Genomic DNA, 20,779 nt, shown 5'->3' on the forward strand with positions numbered 1-20,779 from the left:
GGTGGTGGTGATTCCATGCATCTACTGGCCATGTCCCACAGTGGCAGAGGTCGTGGTTTTGGAAGATGCTGCTGAATGACTTGACACCACGATAACTATGTGTTGGAGGAGACAGGATAGCCTATCGTGCAATCCAATCTAGCAAATGAAGTTTAATATAAAGAACCATAAGGTAGTGGGATGAATGGGAGTTCATGTGCACTGTACAGGAAAACATTATGTACGGGGGGTTCAGAAATACAGATGTTTATAACTAAGCATCATGTTTATTTTTGTTCACGAAATCAACAAGCTGGGATGAATTAAGATTGCAGTTCCTTTAAGGGATACTGTGAACAGATAGTGCTGGTAGACCAAGACTCCCATTGCATCCTTGTTTGGATGCAAAAGTGGCATTTTAAATTTAATGGCGAGTTTAAATTGAGCCAAGTAGAAGGGTTAATTTTTTTTTATAAGTGACAATAAGATTTTAACATATAAGTACTTCCGAAAAGTATTCCTTTCAGGCATGTGTCTGGTGGCTCTGTGGTTAGAGAGTTTGGATAAGATCCGAAAGGTGCTGGGTTCAAGTCCCAGTTAGGGCCTTAGACATAGGACAGGCTAGATTAATTAATTTAATGGTGGGGTCAGTGAACTTAGTGCTCAGTAAGATCAAGTGCAAATTCTATGATAGCCAGAGAGCACCACCAGAGGCTGCCGGTTTTATTAAAAATTTCTCAGAAAAAAATCACTAAAATCCCATTGTGGATTCAAACCTGCCATGATCTCATCTGAAGGCCATTGCTTTACCTTTGTGCCACCAAGCCTTTCACACTACAACCTTTCGGAACTTATACTTAGCATTTGAAACGAACAACGGTTTCATCACAAGACAAAGATAGTCGGAGATACTCCAAATGCTGCAGGAGCCTATGGTCAAATGGGTAGAGCATTTACAAAATGATCAGAGGGCCATGCTCCCAGTGAAGGGTTCGAATCCTTACTTGCAGCAAGTAACATTTTGTACTTCAATTAAAATTTGTAAGATTAATTAATTATAATTGGAAATTAATTCACTTAGAAATGAAAGGATTGTCAAAAAGCTGATATTGCAGCGGCTGTTGAAAAATTGAGCTGCTCAGTCTTTGCGCACTAAGTTGTCAGAGCACATCAGCTCAGAGCAGTGGCACTCTGAATGCTTGGCTCAGCACAGTGCAGGGCAGATGTAGACACAATATTCTTTTTATTTAATAGGGCACATATCCATTGCTTGGGATTGCTTTTGCTGATATTGATTGAGACAGTCACTGTGAGCTCCAAGTCAGTGCTTGGTGTATTATCATTCATCTTGCACAGCCTATGACCCAGGCAAGTTAAACCCAGTAATTCTGCTGCTTGCCACAGGAGGACAGGTTGGCTGAAACGCCAGAGAAAACCAGGCTGATCGATGTGAATCTTCTGTGATACTGTCGCAAATGCTTCAGCTTTTACCCAGAACATCAAATGTGTATCCCCTTCGACTGCCATATCTGGTCTTACAACACCAGAGTCCAACACGTTTGTTTTGAATGACTAGCTTTCAGAGCACAGCTCCTTCCTCAAGAGGAGGAAGAAGCCTGTGCTCACCCCAGTCCAGCAGCTCCACATCATCTCTGGTCGTCTCCTCCTTTGCTCCAAGGAGAATAACATCAGTTTTTCAAACTTGTAACTAAAGTTCGCCAACCCTTCTGCTTTAAATAGACAAGCAAATGTGCTCAATTGCACCTGCCCCTGGTCTGTCCATTCTGGTCGCCTGTGCCTTGTTGCAGACAACATCCTCTGTTTGCTACTCTTGCAAATGTAATCATTTTATTCTGTATTTATATAGAGTATAGTGATCCCAGCACTGTCTACCATCCCATCACTGCCGGTTTTTCTTTTGTCTTAATGTCAAATCGTTTATTCAAGCTGATCCTGACTCATTGCATGAGCCTCAAGTTTGTTAATCAGCCTATCATGCAGTATTTTGTTTTCTACATGGATTTTAAGGAAGTGTTTCACATCCACTGCCTGCCCTTCATCTGAATCACTTTAATTTGATAGGGACAGAAAACAAATAATTGGGTCATCTAATTTGATTGATCAAGCATGGCCTGCCCATTCCTAAATCAGCCAGGTTCTCCTTAATTAATTCAAACCTCTCCAGTGCCTGTTTTCTTTCTCTGTTAAACAAAAAAATTAAATGCGCAAATTATTTTTTTTTCCAATTAAGGAGCAATTTAGCGTGGCCCACCTGCCCATGGGGAGAATGTGCTAACTCCACACGGACCGGGATCGAACCAGGGTCCTCAGCACCGTGAGGCAGCAGTGCTATCCACTGCAACACCGTGCCAACCACTGCATCACCGTGCCACCCTGATGAAGGATTTCAAAACCTTCCCACTACTGATGTTTTCTAATCCGCTTGATTGGCACCCTTTACACAAACATTCCAAAGATGTGCTGGTTAGGTGGATTGCCCATGCTAAATTGCCCCGAATTAGAAAAAAATAATTGGGTACTCTAAATTTTAAAAAAAAGAAATGGAGAATCCCGCACTTTCAAATGCCCACACTGGCTTTGCAACTGCTCGCCCCATGAAGAGATCTTCCCAGTTCTCCACTGTCATCTTCCTGTCGAGTTTCTGCTGCTCCTCTTTGAGTCGAGATTGGGTCGACTCGGCCTGTATTCACAGAGGGGAATCTCACAAACGTACGATATTCTGACAGGGCAAACTGAATGTATGCAGGGATAATGATCCTCCTGTCTGGGGGTCACGGCCTCAGGATATGGGGTGAGCCATTCCGCATTACGATGACGGATGGTGAACCTCTGGAGGCCAAGGCTGGAATTCTGCATCCGTTCACTGGCGGTGGGATTCTCTAGTGCCAATGGCAACGTATTCCAGCCGCAGGTTTCCCAGGGGAGTGGCTTCAACAGGAATTGCCTTAGACAGCAAACAGAAGGATGGAAGGCCAGGAAATCCCGCCCCAAGCCACTGAATATGTTCAAGGTGATAGATTTCTAGGCTGGAAAGGTGTCATGGGGAGCTGAGCTAGAGGATCAGCCATGACTAGAATGAAGGACCAAACAATCTCCTGCTTATCTTTATGCATTAGCTGCTGAGTGAGGTCAGTGGAAATGTCAAGTGATCATGTGTGAGGTGCAGATGTGAATGAATTGGTGAACAGTTGTAAATACAAATCTATGTTGTGAATAGGTGGCAGGTGAGGGAGATGCCAAAGCCATTGCTGGTCAGGATGAAATGTGCAGACAGAGATATTACCTGGACCAGGTTCTGCGGACAAGATTGTTTGAAGAATGTGGAATCCGGAGCAGAGTTGTGTTACAGTTTGGCGGTGATGCAGTCATCATTCCTGTGGCAACCAGTTATCAGGTATGCAATGGTCAGGGCTCAGTGAATAAATTGAGCATTTATATCATATTATATATATATTTTTCCAATTTAGAGTACCCAATTCATTTTTTCCAATTATGGGGCAATTTAGCATGTTCAATCCACCTACCTTGCACATCTTTGGGTTGTGGGGGCGAAACTCACGGGAAGAATGTGCAAGAGCCGGGATCGAACCTGGGACCTGGCGCCGTGAGACTGCAGTGCTACCACTGCGCCACCGTGCTGCCCCATTATTACATGATATAATTGAATATTTATAATATTACTGAAGTTTTTTTGAAAAATATATATCAACAGAACAATAATAACAATAAACACCCGTAACAACGCATATAACCCCCCCCCCACCCCCCTCAAACCCAATAAACAACAAAATAAATTAACAATAAGCAAATTAACTTAAACACTGTCCCCCTAAACCCCCCCTCCCCTTCCCCCTCCCTCCCTTCCCCTTTTCCTCCCTGTCCCCCTCCTCCCCTTTTCCTCCCTGCCCCCCTCCTCCCCTTTCCCCCTCCTCCCCTTTTCCTCCCTGTCCCCCTCCTCCCGTTTCCCCCTCCTCCCTTCCCCCTACCCCCTTTCCTCCCCCTCCCCTTCCCCCTACCCCCTTTCCCCCTCCCCCTTTCCTCCCCCTCCCCTTCCCCCCCTTCCCCCTCCTCCCCTTCCCCCTCTTCCCTCCTCCCTTTCCCCTCCCTTCTCCCCTCCCCCTCCCTTCTCCCCCCTCCCTTTCCTCCCCTTCCCCCTGCCTTTCCGCCCCTTCCCCCTCCCCTCCCTCCCCTTCCCCCTCCTCTACTTTCCCCCTTCCCCCTCCTCTACTGCCCCTCCCTTTCCTCCCCCTCCCCCCCTTTCCTCCCCCTCCCCCCCTTTCCTCCCCCTCCCCTTTTCCCCCTCCCTCCCTTCTCCCTCCCCCCCACCTTTCCCCCCCTCCCTTTCGCCCTCCTTCCTCCCTTTCCCCCTCCTTTCTTCCCCCTCCTCCCTCCTTTCTTCCCCCTCCTCCTCCTCCTCCCCCCCCCCCTAGGTTGCTGCTGCTGACCTTGTACCTTATCGTTGAGCCAGAAAGTCGAGGAAAGGCTGCCACCTCCTCAAGAACCCTTGTACCGACCCCCTCAGGGCGAACTTGACCCTCTCCAGCTGAATGAATCCCGCCATGTCATTAATCCAGGTCTCCACGCTCGGAGGTCTTGCATCTTTCCACTGCAGCAAGATCCTCCGCCAGGCTACTAGGGACGCAAAGGCCAAGACATCGGCCACTTTCGCTTCCTGCACTCCGGGCTCCACCCCAACCCCAAATATCGCGAGTCCCCAGCCTGGCTTGACCCTGGATGCCACCGTTCTCGCCACCCCCTTCCCGAACTCCTCCAGTGCCGGGCATGCCCAGAACATATGGGCATGGTTCGCTGGACTCCCCGAACACCTGACGCACCTATCTTCGCCCCCAAAGAATCTACTCATCCTAGATCCGGACATGTGGGCCCGGTAGCACCGTGAACTGGATGAGGCTAAGTCTCGCACATGAAGAGGAGGAGTTCACCCTCTCCAGGGCGTCCGCCCATGTCCCCTACTCAATCTGCTCCCCTAGCTCCACCTCCCACTTAGCCTTCAGCTCCTCTACCGATGCCTCTCCCACCTCCTGCATTACCTGGTAGATGTCAGACACCTGCCCATCCCCGACCCACACCCCCGAAAGCACCCTATCCCTTACCCCCCGTGGGGGCAGCAAAGGGAACCCCTCCACCTGTCGCCTAGCAAACGCCTTGACCTGAAGGTACCTGAATATATTCCCCGGGGGAGCTCAAACTTCTCCAGTTCACCAAGGCTCGCAAACCTCCCGTCAATGAACAGGTCTCCCAACTTCCTAATGCCCGCCCTGTGCCACCCCAGGAACACGCCATCCATGTTCCCTGGGACAAACCGGTGGTTCCCCCGCAGCGGGGCCTCCACCGAGCCCCCCACTTCCCCCTGTGTCGCCTCCACTGCCCCTAAATTTTGATGGTAGCCGCCACCACCGGGCTTGTCGTGTACTTTGTTGGAGGCAGCGGCGCCGTTACCAGTGCCTTCAGGCTCGTGCCTCCACAGGATGCCATCTCCATCCGTTTCCATGCTGCCCCCTCCCCATCCATTACCCACTTACGTACCATTGAGACGTTAGCCGCCCAATAGTACCCAGAGAGGTTGGGCAGCGCCGGCCCCCGCTATCCCTGCCCCGCTCCAAAAAGACCCTCCTTACCTTCGGAGTCCCATGCGCCCAAACAAATCCCAGAATGCTGCTGTTCACCCTCCTAAAAAAGGCCCTCAGAACGAAAATGGGGAGGCACTGAAAAAAAAAAACTCGGGAGCACCGTCGTTTTAACGGACTGTACTCTACCCGCCAGCGACAGCATGTCCCACCTTTTAAATTCCTCCTCCATCTGCTCCACCAACCTAGTAAAATTGAGCTTGTGCAGAGTCCCCCAGTTCCTAGCCACCTGAACCCCCAGGTACCTAAAACTCCTCACTGCCCTCTTTAGCGGGAGCCTACCGATCACCTCCTCCTGATCTCCCGGGTGTACGACAAACAGCTCACTCTTGCCCAGGTTCAATTTATAGCCCGAGAAACTCCCGAACTCAGCAAGAATCTCCATCACCTCCGGCAATCCCCCCACCGGGTCTGCTACATACAGCAGCAAGTCATCTGCATACAGCAACACTCAGTGCTCCTCCCCACCTCGCACGAAGCCCCTCCACCCCCTCGACTCCCTGAGAGCCATGGCAAGAGGCTCTATTGCCAGCGCAAAAAGCAAGGGGGACAGGGGGCACCCTGCCTCGTTCCACGGTGGAGCCTGAAGTACTCGGACCTCCTCCCATTTGTCGCTACACTCGCCATCGGGGCCTCGTACAGAAACCTCACCCATTTAATAAACCCTACCCCAAACCCGAACCTCTCCAACACCTCCCACAAGTACCCCCACTCAACCCTGTCAAAGGCCTTCTCCGCATCCAATGCCACCACAATCTCCGCCTCTCCTTCTGCTGCCGGCATCATTATCACATTTAGCAGCCTTCGCACGTTAGTGTTCAGCTGCCTCCCCTTCACAAAACCCGTTTGATCTTCATGTACCACCCCCGGCACACAGTCCTCTATTCTAGTGGCCAAGATCTTCGCCAGCAACTTGGCGTCTACATTCAGCAGTGAAATTGGCCTGTATGATCCGCACTGCAAGGGGTCCTTATCACGCTTCAGGATCAGGGCGATTAGTGCCCGAGACATCGTCGTGGGCAGAACACCCTCCTCCCATGCCTCGTTAAAGGTCCTGACCAACAGGGGGCCCAACAGGTCCGCGTATTTCTTATAAAATTCAACCGGGAACCCATCCGGTCCCGGCGCCTTCCCCGACTGCATGTGGCCAATCCCACTGACCAGCTCCTCCAACTCGATCGGCGCCCCCAGTCCCTCCACCTGCTCCTCCTGCACCCTTGGAAATCGGAGCCTGTCCAAAAAATTCTCCATTCCCCCTCCCGCCGGCGTCTCCAACTGGTACAGTTCCCTATAGAAGTCCCTAAAGACCTCATTGACCTCTGCCCCCTGCCGCACCACATTCCCATCTCTATCCTTCACTCCACCAATCTCCCGAGCCGCGTCCCGCTTACGAAGCTGATGCGCCAGCATCCTGCTCGCCTTCTCTCCACACTCATAGACCGCTCCCTGCGCCTTCCTCCACTGTGTCTCCGCCTTTCTGGTGGTCAATAAATCAAACTTGGCCTGCAGGCTACGCCGCTCCCCCAGCAATCCCTCCTCCGGGGCCTCCGCGTACCTCCTATCCACACTCAACAGCTCCCCCACCAGTTTAGCTCACTCGGCTAAATCGCTGGCTTTTAAAGCAGACCAAGCAGGCCAGCAGCACGGTTCGATTCCCGTACCAGCCTCCCCGAACAGGCGCCGGAATGTGGCGACTAGGGGCTTTTCACAGTAACTTCATTGAAGCCTACTTGTGACAATAAGCAATTTTTATTTTCATTTCATTTCAGTCTCTCCCTCTCCCTCCTCTCCCTATGGGCTCGGATGGAGATCAGCTCCCCCCTAATCACTGCCTTCAGAGCCTCCCACACCATCCCCACCTGGACCTTCCCAGTATCATTGACCTCGAGGTACCTCTCGATACATCCCTGAACCCTCCTACACACCTCATCAGCCAACAACCCCACGTCCAGACGCCAAAGCGGGCGCTGGTCCCGCGCCTCCCCCAACTCCAGATCCACCCAATGCGGAGCATGGTCCGAAATCGCGATAGCCGAATATTCGGCCTCCTCCACCCTCGGGACCAGTTCCCTACTCAAAACAAAGAAATCAATGCGGGAATAAACCCTCTGCACATGGGAGAAAAAGGAGTACTCCCGAGCCCTCAGCCTCCCGAACCTCCAGGGATCCACTCCTCCCATCTGGTCCATAAACCCGCTCAACACCTTGGCCGCCGCCGGCATCCTGCCTGTCCTTGAACTAGAATGATCCCGTAGGGGATCCAGCACCGTATTGAAGTCCCCCCCCATGATCAAGCCCCCCACCTCCAGGCCAGGAATGCGACCCAACATACGCCTCATGAAACCAGCGTCATCCCAATTTGGGGCGTACACATTTACCGTACCACCCTCTCCCCCCTGCAGCTTACCGCTCACCATCACATATCTGCCACCACTATCAGCCACAACTTCAGACGCCTCAAAGGCCACCAGGATCTTCCCCACCAGGATCGCCCCCCCCCGGTTCTTCGAGTCGAGCCCTGAATGGAAAACCTGCCCCACCCACCCCTTTCCTCAGACGGACCTGGTCCGCCACCTTCAGGTGGGTCTCCTGGAGCATAGCCACGTCCGCCTTCAGCCCCTTCAGATGCAAAAACACCCGGGCCCGCTTAACAGGCCCATTCAACCCCCTCACGTTCCACGTAATCAGCCGAATCAGGGGGCGCCCCGTCGACTAGCCATAGTCGACTCGCCCCTGGCCAGCACCCATTCGGCCCGTTTCCCACGGCGACAGAACCTCACCCCGACCCCCCCCGACCTGCACCAACCCCTCCCTGGCCAATCCAGCAGCAACCCGGTATCTCCCCCCCCCCCCCCCCCCCCCCAGGCTAGGACCCCTCCTAGCCGTGACGCTCCCTCCATAGTACTCCGGTGAGCCAGCTGACTTCTGTTGTCCCCGGCAGCTCCCGCTAAAACTCCGACCCCTCCCGATATGAGGTCTCCCCTGCATCAGCTCCTTGGCACTGCTTCGGCGCGGGAAACCCGGTCTAATACCCACGCCCCTCGCCACCAGCTCCACCACCTCGTCCCGCAGCGCGGGAAACCAGAGAAAAGCCCGCGCTTTCACATTGCCCCACCCCACCAATGCAGCTTCCAAACCGCAGTCCCAACCCAACCATCAACTCCGTACAAACAAAGACACAGATCAACCACAAACCCCAGTACCCCCCTTAAAACACAAAACCATAACCCACATCGTCCAAAAGCGAGAGACAAAACAGAAACAAACAGAATAAACAGCGATACAGAAATAGAAAAACTCCCACAACCCCCAATCTCTAGTTCAAGTCCAACTTTTCAGCCTGCACAAAGGCCCACACTTCCTCCGGGGACTCAAAGTAGTGATGCCGGTCCTTGTAGGTGACCCACAGGCGCACAGGCGGCAACATGCCGAACTTCACCTGCTTTCCATGGAGCACCGCCTTCGTCCGGTTAAACCCGGCTCTCCGCTTGGCCACCTCCGCACTCCAGTCCTGGTAGATACGCACTACCGAATTCTCCCACTTACTACTCCTCACCTTCTTGGCCCATCGGAGAACACACTCCCGGTCACTGAACCGATGGAACCGCACCAGCACCGCCCGCGGGGGTTCGTTCGCCTTAGGCCGCCTGGCCAGTACTCTGTGGGCCCCCTCCAGCTCCAGGGGCAGATGGAAGGATCCTGCCCCCACCAGCGAGTTCAACATCACGGCCACATAGGCCGGCAGGTCCGACCCCTCCAGCCCCTCCTCGAGGTCCAGGATCCGCAAGTTCTTCCTCCGTGACCGGAAGCTCCATCTCCTCGAACCGATCTTGCCACTTTTTATGAAGCGCCTCGTGTATCTCCACCTTCCCCACGAGGGCCGAAACCTCCTCCTCGCGCTCAGAGGCCTGCTGCTGCAACTCAAGTATCGCTGCACCCTGGGTTGTCTGGGTCTCCAGCAGCTTACTCGTCGTCACCTTCAGGGATTCCAACAACTCCCCTTTCAGCTCTGTGAAATAGCGCAGAATGGCCGCCTGCTGCTCCTCAGCCCACTGCCTCCACTCCTCAGGGGCTCAACGGCCGCCATTTTGTCCACCTTCCCCCGCTTTTCCAGGGGAGCTGCTGCCGTTTTTCTCCTCGCCCCACTCCGAGTCCGCACCATAAATCCCGGGGGCTTTTGCTCCAGACCCCTTTATCCACCGGGAATCGTCGAATCAGCGCCGTTTGGGACCCTTAAAAGAGCCCACAAGTCCTATTAAAGCGGGAGCTGCCGAACGTGCGGCTTAGCTCCGCATAGCCGCAACCGGAAGTCCGGAATAGTTATTTTTAAGGAGCAGTTGGTGGCAGCTTTCTATGCTGGGGAATTCTGTGTAACCACATGTTTTATTCTCAGGTACAGTACTTCACCAGTTGTATCACTGTAACCAAAGCGTTTGTCTCATCTGAGCATGTTAGATATTCCTTGCAGAGAACACCAATATCAGGACGTGACGCTGGGACACCTGAGATGCAGAAGCTGCAGGTGAGGGGTGCAAACGGGCAACTGGGAAAGGGGAACCGGGGTAGAGGAGGACATAGGGTAGGGAGGGGCATCATAAGACACAGAAGGAGAATTAGGCCACTCGGCCCATCGAGACTGCTCCGCCATTCAATCATGGCTGACATTTTCTCATCCCCATTCTCCTGCCTCCTCCCCATAACCCCTGATCCCCTTATTAATCAACAACCTATCTATCTCTGTCTCAAAGACACTCAGTGATTTGGCCTCCGCAGCCTTCTGCGGCAAAGAGTTCCACAGATTCACCACCCTCTGGCTGAAGAAATTCCCCCTCGTCTCTTGTTTTAAAGGATCGTCCCTTTAATGTGAGATGGTGTCCTCTGCGTCTAGCTTTTCCTACAAGTGGTAACATCCTCTCCACGTCCACTCTATCCAAGCCTCGCAGTATCCTGTAACAAACCCCCTCATCCATCTAACAGACCCAGAGTCCTCAACCATTCCTCATACAAGTTCTTCATTCCAGAGATCATTATTATGAACCTCCTCTGGACCCTTTCCAAGGCCACCACATCTTTCCATCGATACGGGGCCCAAAACTGCTCACAATACTCCAAATGGGGTCTGGTCAGAGCCGTATACAACCTCAGAAGTACATCCCTGGTATTGTATTTTAGTTGACATGAATGCTAACATTGCATTTGCCTTTCTAACTGCTGACTGAATCTGCACGTTAGCCTAAAGAGAATCGTGAACAAGTCCCAAATCCTTTTGAGCTTCTGATTTCCAAAGCATTTCCCCATTTAGCAAACAGCCTATGTCTAAATTCCTCCTTCCAAAGTGCATAACCTCACACTTTTCCACACTGTATTTCATTTGCCACTTCATTGCCCACTCTCCTAGCTTGTCCAAATCATTCTGCAGCCCGCTTGCTTCCTCAATACTACCTGTCCCTCTACAGATCTTTGTATCATCTGCAAACTTAACAATACCTTCAGTACCTTCTTCCAGATCATTAATGTATGTTGTGAAAAGTTGTGGTCCCAGCACCAACATCCGAGGCACACCACTAGTCACTAGCTGCCATCCTGAAAAAGATCCCTTTATCCCCACTCTCTGCCAGTCAGCAAATCCGCTATCCATGCCAGGATCGTACCCTAAACACCATAAGCTCTTAACTTACTTAACACCAGACAGGAGGGGGACACAGGGGTGGGACCAAGGGAGGCAGTTGGATAACCAGAGGGTAGGGGACAGTCTGAGAGGCACTTGCGGTTCTTGGACATGGGAGCAGTGGGGCACCCAAACCACATGGGGCAGAGTGGCTCTGCTGGCAGAGGGGAGCTGTGGGGGACACAAAGACACTTGGGGCACCAGGATTAGGGAGGTACAGAGGGAGAACTTGGGACACTTATTAAAGGGGGGGGGGGGGGCACCAGGGCACATGGACACTCATTTTCTTCTCCCTTTCTGCAGGTGAAGACTCTACTCCACAACACTGTGAAGGACTGTCTGCATTTCCTTCACCTTGCACCCGTCAGCTGAAACTGGAAGAAGCCCTTCCCTTGGACTGATTTTAACTAATAAATTTATGTACATTTTTGATATTCAGTGAGTGAAATTTTCTTTCTCCCTGGATCGCTTATTTGGTACTGAACAAACTAAAATGACAATCACATCTCACAACAGCCAGTCCCACCAAACTCCCAGATTCAAAACCTCCAAAGCATTGCAACCTATCACTCAGTCCAAATGTGCTTGACTTGACTTCATTTGGACACCAGAGGGCGCTGAAAAGCAAGGCCAGATTTCTTTACACTTTTCCTCAACCTGACTACAATCCAAAATGCACTCAAATCAGACATCAAATGTCTTTATTTAACAGGTCGAAGTGCATGAGCATCTTAATTGTGACTCACAAATACAGCAATAAGAGATTTCTGACACGACTTTGACGGTGTCTCACCTGATGTATAATTAAATCTTTCCTTTCCAGTATAGTAAGATCAACTTACTTCCAGTCACTTACTCAAATTCCACTGACTTGGGGCAGCACGGTGGTGCAGTGGTTAGCACTGCTGCCTCATGGCACTGAGATGCCAGGTTCAAACCCAGCTCTGGGTCACTGTCTGTGTGGAGTTTGCACATTCTCCCCGTGTCTGCGTGGGTTTCGCCCCCACAACCCAAAGATGTGCAGGTTAGGTGGATTGGCCACACTAAATTGCCCCTTAATTGGAAAAAGTGAATTGGGTACAGTAAATTTTTTTTTTTATTCCACTGACTTCGCTGCTACAATTGAAAAAACACAAAGCAATTCTTTCCATTCCTCGTTTCACATCATTGCATTTTCTCTTTGTTGGACAATATTCCCTTCTTCTGGACTCATGGTCTCTCCTCTCAAACCTCAACTTTTAAAATAACTCAATCCCCTTTTTATTCTTAACACAAGCCACAACAAACTGCTCAACCCACCAGTCTCTCTGTATCCTTCACAACTGCCAGATAAAGGCAAGATCTGTGTTGCAATCAGATTGCAGTACACAATCACACAATCAAATTTAATTGCTCAAAATCATATCAGTGAGGGGAGTGGGCATGGAACACCACTTGTGTGTCCAACACTGCCGTGAGTCAAAGAGCAATACACTGTCCAACAGCTGGGGAACACACAGACCTTACTCTGACGGAGAGTGAAGGACTCCTCGACCAGGGGCTGTGAAAGAAACTGGCTGTATCATAGACTGTGCAGATGCTATGAAAGACAGTTTGTTTCCAAAGGCCTCATCCTGTATTCCTTTTTTATTTTTATTTTTTTTAAATAGCGAGAAAGACTCATGTTTGGTATGTTGCCTCCCAGGTGCAAGGGTAAGTGATGTCTCGGATCGTGTTTTCCGGGTCCTTAAGGGGGAGGGGGAGCAGCCCCAAGTCGTAGTCCACATTGGCACTAACGACATAGGTAGGAAAGGGGACAAGGATGTCTTTAGGGAGCTAGGATGGAAGCTCAGAGCAAGAACAAACAGAGTTGTTATCTCTGGGTTGTTGCCCGTGCCACGTGATAGTGAGATGAGGAATAGGGAGAGAGAGCAATTAAACACGTGGCTACAGGGATGGTGCAGGCGGGAGGGATTCAGATTTCTGGATAACTGGGGCTCTTTCTGGGGAAGGTGGGACCTCTATAGACAGGATGGTCTACATCTGAACCTGAGGGGCACCAATATCCTGGGGGGGAGATTTGTTAGTGCTCTTTGGGGGGGTTTAAACTAATTCAGCAGGGGCATGGGAACCTGGATTGTAGTTTTGGGGTACGGGAGATTGAGAGTATGGAGGTCAGGAGCACAGATTTGACTTCGCAGGAGGGTGCCAGTGTTCAGGTAGGTGGTTTGAAGTGTGTCTACTTCAATGCCAGGAGTATACGAAATAAGGTAGGGGAACTGGCAGAATGGGTTGGTACCTGGGACTTCGACGTTGTGGCCATTTCAGAGACATGGATAGAGCAGGGACAGGAATGGTCGTTGCAGGTTCCGGGCTTTAGGTGTTTTAGTAAGCTCAGAGAAGGGGGCAAAAGAGGGGGAGGTGTGGCGCTGCTAGTCAAGGACAGTATTACGGTGGCGGAAAGGATGCTAGATGGGGACTCTTCTTCTGAGGTAGTATGGGCTGAGGTTAGAAACAGGAAAGGAGAGGTCACCCTGTTGGGAGTTTTCTATAGGCCACCTAATAGTTCTAGGGATGTAGAGGAAAGGATGGCGAAGATGATTCTGGAAAAGAGCGAAAGTAACAGGGTAGTTGTTATGGGAGACTTTAACTTTCCAAATATTGACTGGAAAAGATATAGTTCGAGTACATTAGATGGGTCGTTCTTTGTACAATGTGTGCAGGAGGGTTTCCTGACACAATATGTTGACAGGCCAACAAGAGGCGAGGCCACATTGGATTTGGTTTTGGGTAATGAACCAGGCCAGGTGTTAGATCTGGAGGTAGGTGAGCACTTTGGAAACAGTGACCACAATTCGGTGACCTTTACGTTAGTGATGGAAAGGGATAAGTATACCCCGCAGGGCAAGAGTTATAGCTGGGGGAAGGGCAATTATGATGCCATTAGACATGACTTAGGATGTGTTGGTTGGAGAAGTAGGCTGCAAGGGTTGGGCACACTGGATATGTGGAGCTTGTTCAAGGAACAGCTATTGCATGTTCTTGATAAGTACGTACCAGTCAGGCAGGGAGGAAGGGGTCGAGCGAGGGAACCGTGGTTTACCAAAGAAGTGGAATCTCTTGTTAAGAGGAAGAAGGAGGCCTATTTGAAGATGAGGCATGAAGTTTCAGTTGGGGCGCATGATAGTTACAAGGAAGCGAGGAAGGATCTAAAGAGAGAGCTGAGACGAGCAAGGAGGGGACATGAGAAGTCTTTGGCAGGTAGGATCAAGGAAAACCCAAAAGCTTTCTATAGGTATGTCAGGAATAAAAGAATGACTAGGGTAAGAGTAGGGCCAGTCAAGGACAGTGGTGGGAAGTTGTGTGTGGAGGCTGAGGAGATAAGCGAGATACTAAATGAATACTTTTCGTCAGTATTCACTCAAGAAAAAGATAATATTGTGGAGGAGAATGCTGAGACCCAGGCTAGTAGAATAGATGGCATTGAGGTGCGTAGGGAAGAAGTGTTGGCAATTCTGGACAAGGTGAAAATAGATAAGTCCCCGGGGCCTGATGGGATTTATCCTAGGATTCTCTGGGAAGCCAGGGAAGAGATTGCTGAGCCTTTGGCTTTGATTTTTAGGTCATCATTGGCTACAGGAATAGTGCCAGAGGACTGGAGGATAGCAAATGTGGTCCCTTTGTTCAAGAAGGGGAGTAGAGATAACCCCGGTAACTATAGGCCGGTGAGCCTAACGTCTGTGGTGGGTAAGGTCTTGGAGAGGATTATAAAAGATACGATTTATAATCATCTAGATAGGAATAATATGATTAGGGATAGTCAGCATGGTTTTGTGAAGGGTAGGTCATGCCTCACAAACCTTATCGAGTTCTTTGAGAAGGTGACTGAACAGGTAGACGAGGGTAGAGCAGTTGATGTGGTGTATATGGATTTCAGTAAAGCGTTTGATAAGGTTCCCCATGGTCGGCTATTGCAGAAAATATGGAGGCTGGGGATTGAGGGTGATTTAGAGATGTGGATCAGAAATTGGCTAGTTGAAAGAAGACAGAGAGTGGTAGTTGATGGGAAATGTTCAGAATGGAGTTCAGTTACGAGTGGCGTACCACAAGGATCTGTTCTGGGGCCGTTGCTGTTTGTCATTTTTATAAATGACCTAGAGGAGGGCGCAGAAGGATGGGTGAGTAAATTTGCAGACGACACTAAAGTCGGTGGAGTTGTAGACAGTGCGGAAGGATGTTGCAGGTTACAGAGGGACATAGATAAGCTGCAGAGCTGGGCTGAGAGGTGGCAAATGGAGTTTAATGTGGAGAAGTGTGAGGTGATTCACTTTGGAAAGAATAACAGGAATGCGGAATATTTGGCTAATGGTAAAATTCTTGGTAGTGTGGATGAGCAGAGGGATCTCGGTGTCCATGTACATAGATCCCTGAAAGTTGCCACCCAGGTTGATAGGGTTGTGAAGAAGGCCTATGGTGTGTTGGCCTTTATTGGTAGAGGGATTGAGTTCCGGAGCCATGAGGTCATGTTGCAGTTGTACAAAACTCTAGTACGGCCGCATTTGGAGTATTGCGTACAGTTCTGGTCGCCTCATTATAGGAAGGACGTGGAAGCTTTGGAACGGGTGCAGAGGAGATTTACCAGGATGTTGCCTGGTATGGAGGGAAAATCTTATGAGGAAAGGCTGATGGACTTGAGGTTGTTTTCGTTAGAGAGAAGAAGGTTAAGAGGTGACTTAATAGAGGCATACAAAATGATCAGAGGGTTAGATAGGGTGGACAGCGAGAGCCTTCTCCCGCGGATGGAGGTGGCTAGCACGAGGGGACATAGCCTTAAATTGAGGGGTAATAGATATAGGACAGAGGTCAGAGGTGGGTTTTTTACACAAAGAGTGGTGAGGCCGTGGAATGCCCTACCTGCAACAGTAGTGAACTCGCCAACATTGAGGGCATTTAGAAATTTATTGGATAAGCATATGGATGATAAGGGCATAGTGTAGGTTAGATGGCCTTTAGTTTTTTTTTTTTCATGTCGGTGCAACATCGAGGGCCAAAGGGCCTGTACTGCGCTGTATCGTTCTATGTTCTATGTTCTAAAAGTACCCAATTCATTTTTTCCAATTCAGGGCCAATTTAACGTGGCTAATCCATCTACCCTGCACATCTTTGTGGGGGCGAAACCCACGCAAACACGGCGAGAATGTGCAAACTCCACATGGTCAGTGACCCAGAGCCGGGATCGAACCTGGGTCCTCAGTGCCGTGAGGCAGCAGTGCTAACCACTGCACCACCATCCTTGGTTTGCAGAGAATAAATCTGTGTTTGAGAATGATCAATTCCTACCAGTGTTCGTGAGCTATGTCAGAAACTCAACTAATTCCCAGCATTGATTGTTGCTATAACCAGTCACACACTTGGGATTGTTCAGCAAATGCTCCCCAACCACAGAATCGCACCCAACAGTCAACATTTAATTTGGCAGTTTGTGAGCGTGGGCTGGTTCAGGATGGTCTGTATTCTGCCTATGACAAATAACCAAAAGAGCACATCAGGACATGTGGCCCACATGCTAACATAGCACCGGCAAATCTATTCATACACCAAGTTGCTCAAGTCTGAGGCGGGCAGAATGCCTTTCTGTGCAGGCACCAACATCCTCTGGAGGTCCCAGCATCAACATCTTCATCCGATTCAATTCACCCCACGTAATATCAGCAAATGGCTGAAGGCAGGGCAGCACGGTGGTGCAGTGGTTAGCATTGCTGTCTCACGACGCCAGGGCCCAGGCTCTATCCCGGCTCTGGGTCACTGTCCGTTAAGGAACTGGAGCTGGAGCTGGATGAACTTCGGATCATCCGGGAGGCAGAGGGGGTTATCGAGAAGAGTTACAGGGAGGTAGCCACACCCAAGGTACTGGACAAGAGTAGCTGGGTACAGTCAGGGGAAAGAAAACTAACAGGCAGACAGTGCAGGGATCCCTCGTGGCCGTTCCCCTTCAAAACAAGTATACCGTTTTGGATGCTGTTGGGGGGGATGACCTACTGGGGGAAGGCCCCAGCGGCCAGGTCTCTGGCACTGAGTCTGGCTCTGGGGCTCAGAAGGGAAGGGGGGAGCACAGAAAAGCAATAGTAATAGGAGATTCAATGGTTAGATAGGAGATTCCCGAAAGGTATGTTGCCTCCCGGGTGCCAGGGATGTCTCGGATCGTGTCTTCAGGATCCTGAAGGGGGAGGGTGAGCAGCCAGAAGTCGCGGTGCACATTGGTACCAACGACGTAGGTAGGAAAAAGGGTGTGGAGGTAATAAACAAGTTTAGGGAGTTAGGCTGGAAGTTAAAGGCCAGGACAGACAGAGTTGTCATCTCTGGTTTGTTGCCGGTGCCACGTGATAGCGAGGCTAGGAATAGGGAGAGAGTGCAGTTGAACACGTGGCTGCAGGAATGGTGTAGGAGGGAGGGCTTCAGGTATTTGGATAATTGGAGCGCATTCTGGGGAAGGTGGGACCTGTACAAGCAGGACGGGTTGCATCTGAACCAGAGGGGCACCAATATCCTGGGGGGGAGGTTTTCTAGTACTCTTCGGGATGGTTTAAACTAATTTGGCAGGGGAATGGGAACCGGATCTGTAGTCCAGCAACTAAGGAAGCCGATATTCAGGACGCCAAAGCACGTAGTGATGCAGTGGGGAAGGTAACATTGACAAAGGAGAGTACTTGCAGGCAAGGAGATGGGTTGAAGTGTGCATACTTTAATGCAAGAAGCATCAGGAATAAGGTGGGTGAACTTAAGGCATGGATCGGTACTTGGGACTACGATGTGGTGGCCATCACGGAAACTTGGATAGAAGAGGGGCAGAAATGGTTGTTGGAGGTTCCTGGTTATAGATGTTTCAATAAGATTAGGGAGGGTGGAAAAAGAGTTTTGGGGGGGGGGGGGGGGGTGGCATTGTTAATTAGAGATAGTATAACAGCTGCAGAAAGGCAGTTCGAGGAGGATCTGCCTACTGAGGTAATATGGGTTGAAGTCAGAAATAGGAAAGGAGCGGTCACCTTGTTGGGAGTTTTCTATAGGCCCCCCAATAGCAGCAGAGGTGTGGAGGAACAGATTGGGAAACAGATTTTGGAAAGGTGCAGAAGTCACAGGGTAGTCGTCATGGGTGACTTCAACTTCCCAAACATTGAGTGGAAACTCTTTAGATCAAATAGTTTGGATGGGGTAGCGTTTGTGCAGTGTGTACAGGAAGCTTTTCTAACACAGTATGTAGATTGTCCGACCAGAGGGGAGGCCATATTGGATTTAGTACTTGGTAATGAACCAGAGCAGGTGATAGATTTGTTAGTGGGGGAGCATTTTGGAGGTAGTGACCACAATTCTGTGACTTTCACTTTAGTTATGGAGAGGGATAGGTGCGTGCAACAGGGCAAGGTTTATAATTGGGGGAAGGGTAAATACAATGCTGTCAGACAAGAATTGAAGTGCAGAAGTTGGGAACATAGGCTGTCAGGGAAGGACACAAGTGAAATGTGGAACTTGTTCAAGGAACAGGTACTGCGTGTCTTTGATATGTATGTCCCTGTCAGGCAGGGAAGAGATGGTCGAGTGAGGGAACCATGGTTGACAAGAGAGGTTTAATGTCTTGTTAAGAGGAAGAAGGAGACTTATGTAAGGCTGAAGAAACAAGGTTCAGACAGGGCGCTGGAGGGATACAAGATAGCCAGCAGGGAACTGAAGAAAGGGATTAGGAGAGCTAAGAGAGGGCATGAAAAATCTTTGGCAGGTAGGATCAAGGAAAACCCCAAGGCCTTTTACACATGTGAGAAATATGAGAATGACTACTAGAGCGAGGGTAGGTCCGATCAAGGACAGTAGTGGGAGATTGTGTATCGAGTCTGAAGAGATAGGAGAGGTCTTGAACAAGTATTTTTCTTCAGTATTTACAAACGAGAGGGGCCATATTGTTGGAGAGGACAGTGTGAAACAGACTGATAAGCTTGAGGAGATACTTGTCAGGAAGGAAGATGTGTTGCGCGTTTTGAAAAACTTGAGGATAAACAAGTCCCCCGGGCCTGACGGGATATATCCAAGGATTCTATGGGAAGCAAGAAATGAAATTGCAGAGCCGTTGGCAATGATCTTTTCGTCCCCGCTGTCAACAGGGGTGGTACCAGAGGATTAGAGAGTGGCGAATGTCGTGCCCCTGTTCAAAAAAGGGAATAGGGATAAACCTGGGAATTACAGGCCAGTTAGTCTTACTTCGGTGGTAGGCAAATGGAAAGGGTACTGAGGGATAGGATTTCTGAGCATCTGGAAAGACACTGCTTGATTAGGGATAGTCAGCACGGATTTGTGAGGGGTAGGTCTTGCCTTACAAGTCTTATTGACTTCTTTGAGGAGGTGACCAAGCATGTGGATGAAGGTAAAACAGTGGATGTAGTGTACATGGATTTTAGTAAGGCATTTGATAAGGTTCCCCATTGTAGGCTTGTGCAGAAAGTAAGGAGGCATGGGATAGTGGGAAATTTGGCCAGTTGGATAACAAACTGGCTAACCGATAGAAGACAGAGAGTGGTGGTGGATGGCAAATATTCAGCCTGGAGCCCAGTTACCAGTGGTGTACCGCAGGGATCAGTTCTGGGTCCTCTGCTGTTTGTGATTTTCATTAACGACTTGGATGAGGGAGTTGAAGGGTGGGTCAGTAAATTTGCAGATGATACGAAGATTGGTGGAGTTGTGGATATTGAGGAGGGCTGTTGTCGGCTTCAAAGAGACATAGATAGGATGCAGAGCTGGGCTGAGAAGTGGCAGATGGAGTTTAACCCTGACAAGTGTGAGGTTGTCCATTTTGGAAGGACAAATATGAATGCGGAATACAGGGTTAACGGTAGGGTTCTTGGCAATGTGGAGGAGCAGAGAGATCTTGGGGTCTATGTTCATAGATCTTTGAAAGTTGCCACTCAAGTGGATAGAGCTGTGAAGAAGGCCTATGGTGTGCTAGCGTTCATTAGCAGAGGGATTGAATTTAAGAGCCGTGAGGTGATGATGCAGCTGTACAAAACCTTGGTCAGGCCACATTTGGAGTACTGTGTGCAGTTCTGGTCGCCTCATTTTAGGAAGGATGTGGAAGCTTTGGAAAAGGTGTAAAGGAGATTTACCAGGATGTTGCCTGGAATGGAGAGTAGGTCATACGAGGAAAGGTTGAGGGTGCTAGGCCTTTTCTCATTAGAACGGAGAAGGATAAGGGGCGACTTGATAGAGGTTTATAAGATGATCAGGGGAATAGATAGAGTAGACAGTCAGAGACCTTTTTCCTCAGGTGGAACAAACCATTACAAGGGGACATAAATTTAAGATAAATGGTGGAAGATATAGAGGGGATGTCAGAGGTAGGTTCTTTACCCAGAGAGTAGTGGGGGCATGGAATGCACTGCCTGTGGAAGTAGTTGAGTCGGAAACGTTAGGGACCTTCAAGCGGCTATTGGATAGGTACATG

The 20,779-nt window shown here is 50.0% G+C and overlaps 1 protein-coding gene across 5 annotated transcripts in view; it reads left to right on the plus strand.

The window, feature by feature from the left end:
* LOC119957325 (probable JmjC domain-containing histone demethylation protein 2C) overlaps positions 1–11,751 on the plus strand; it is a 94,055-nt gene extending 82,304 nt beyond the window's left edge. For all 5 annotated transcript variants that reach the window (XM_038785213.1, XM_038785212.1, XM_038785211.1 and 2 more), the window contains 3 exons: positions 3,218–3,394; positions 10,042–10,170; positions 11,620–11,751. In XM_038785213.1, the coding sequence (XP_038641141.1) occupies positions 3,218–3,394; positions 10,042–10,170; positions 11,620–11,688 (375 nt within the window). In that variant the 3' untranslated portion in view covers positions 11,689–11,751. The remainder of the gene's footprint in view (positions 1–3,217; positions 3,395–10,041; positions 10,171–11,619) is intronic.
* Positions 11,752–20,779: the final 9,028 nt, after the last annotated feature.

Source organism: Scyliorhinus canicula, chromosome 26, assembly GCF_902713615.1.
Source record: "Scyliorhinus canicula chromosome 26, sScyCan1.1, whole genome shotgun sequence".
Lineage (NCBI taxonomy): Eukaryota > Metazoa > Chordata > Chondrichthyes > Carcharhiniformes > Scyliorhinidae > Scyliorhinus > Scyliorhinus canicula.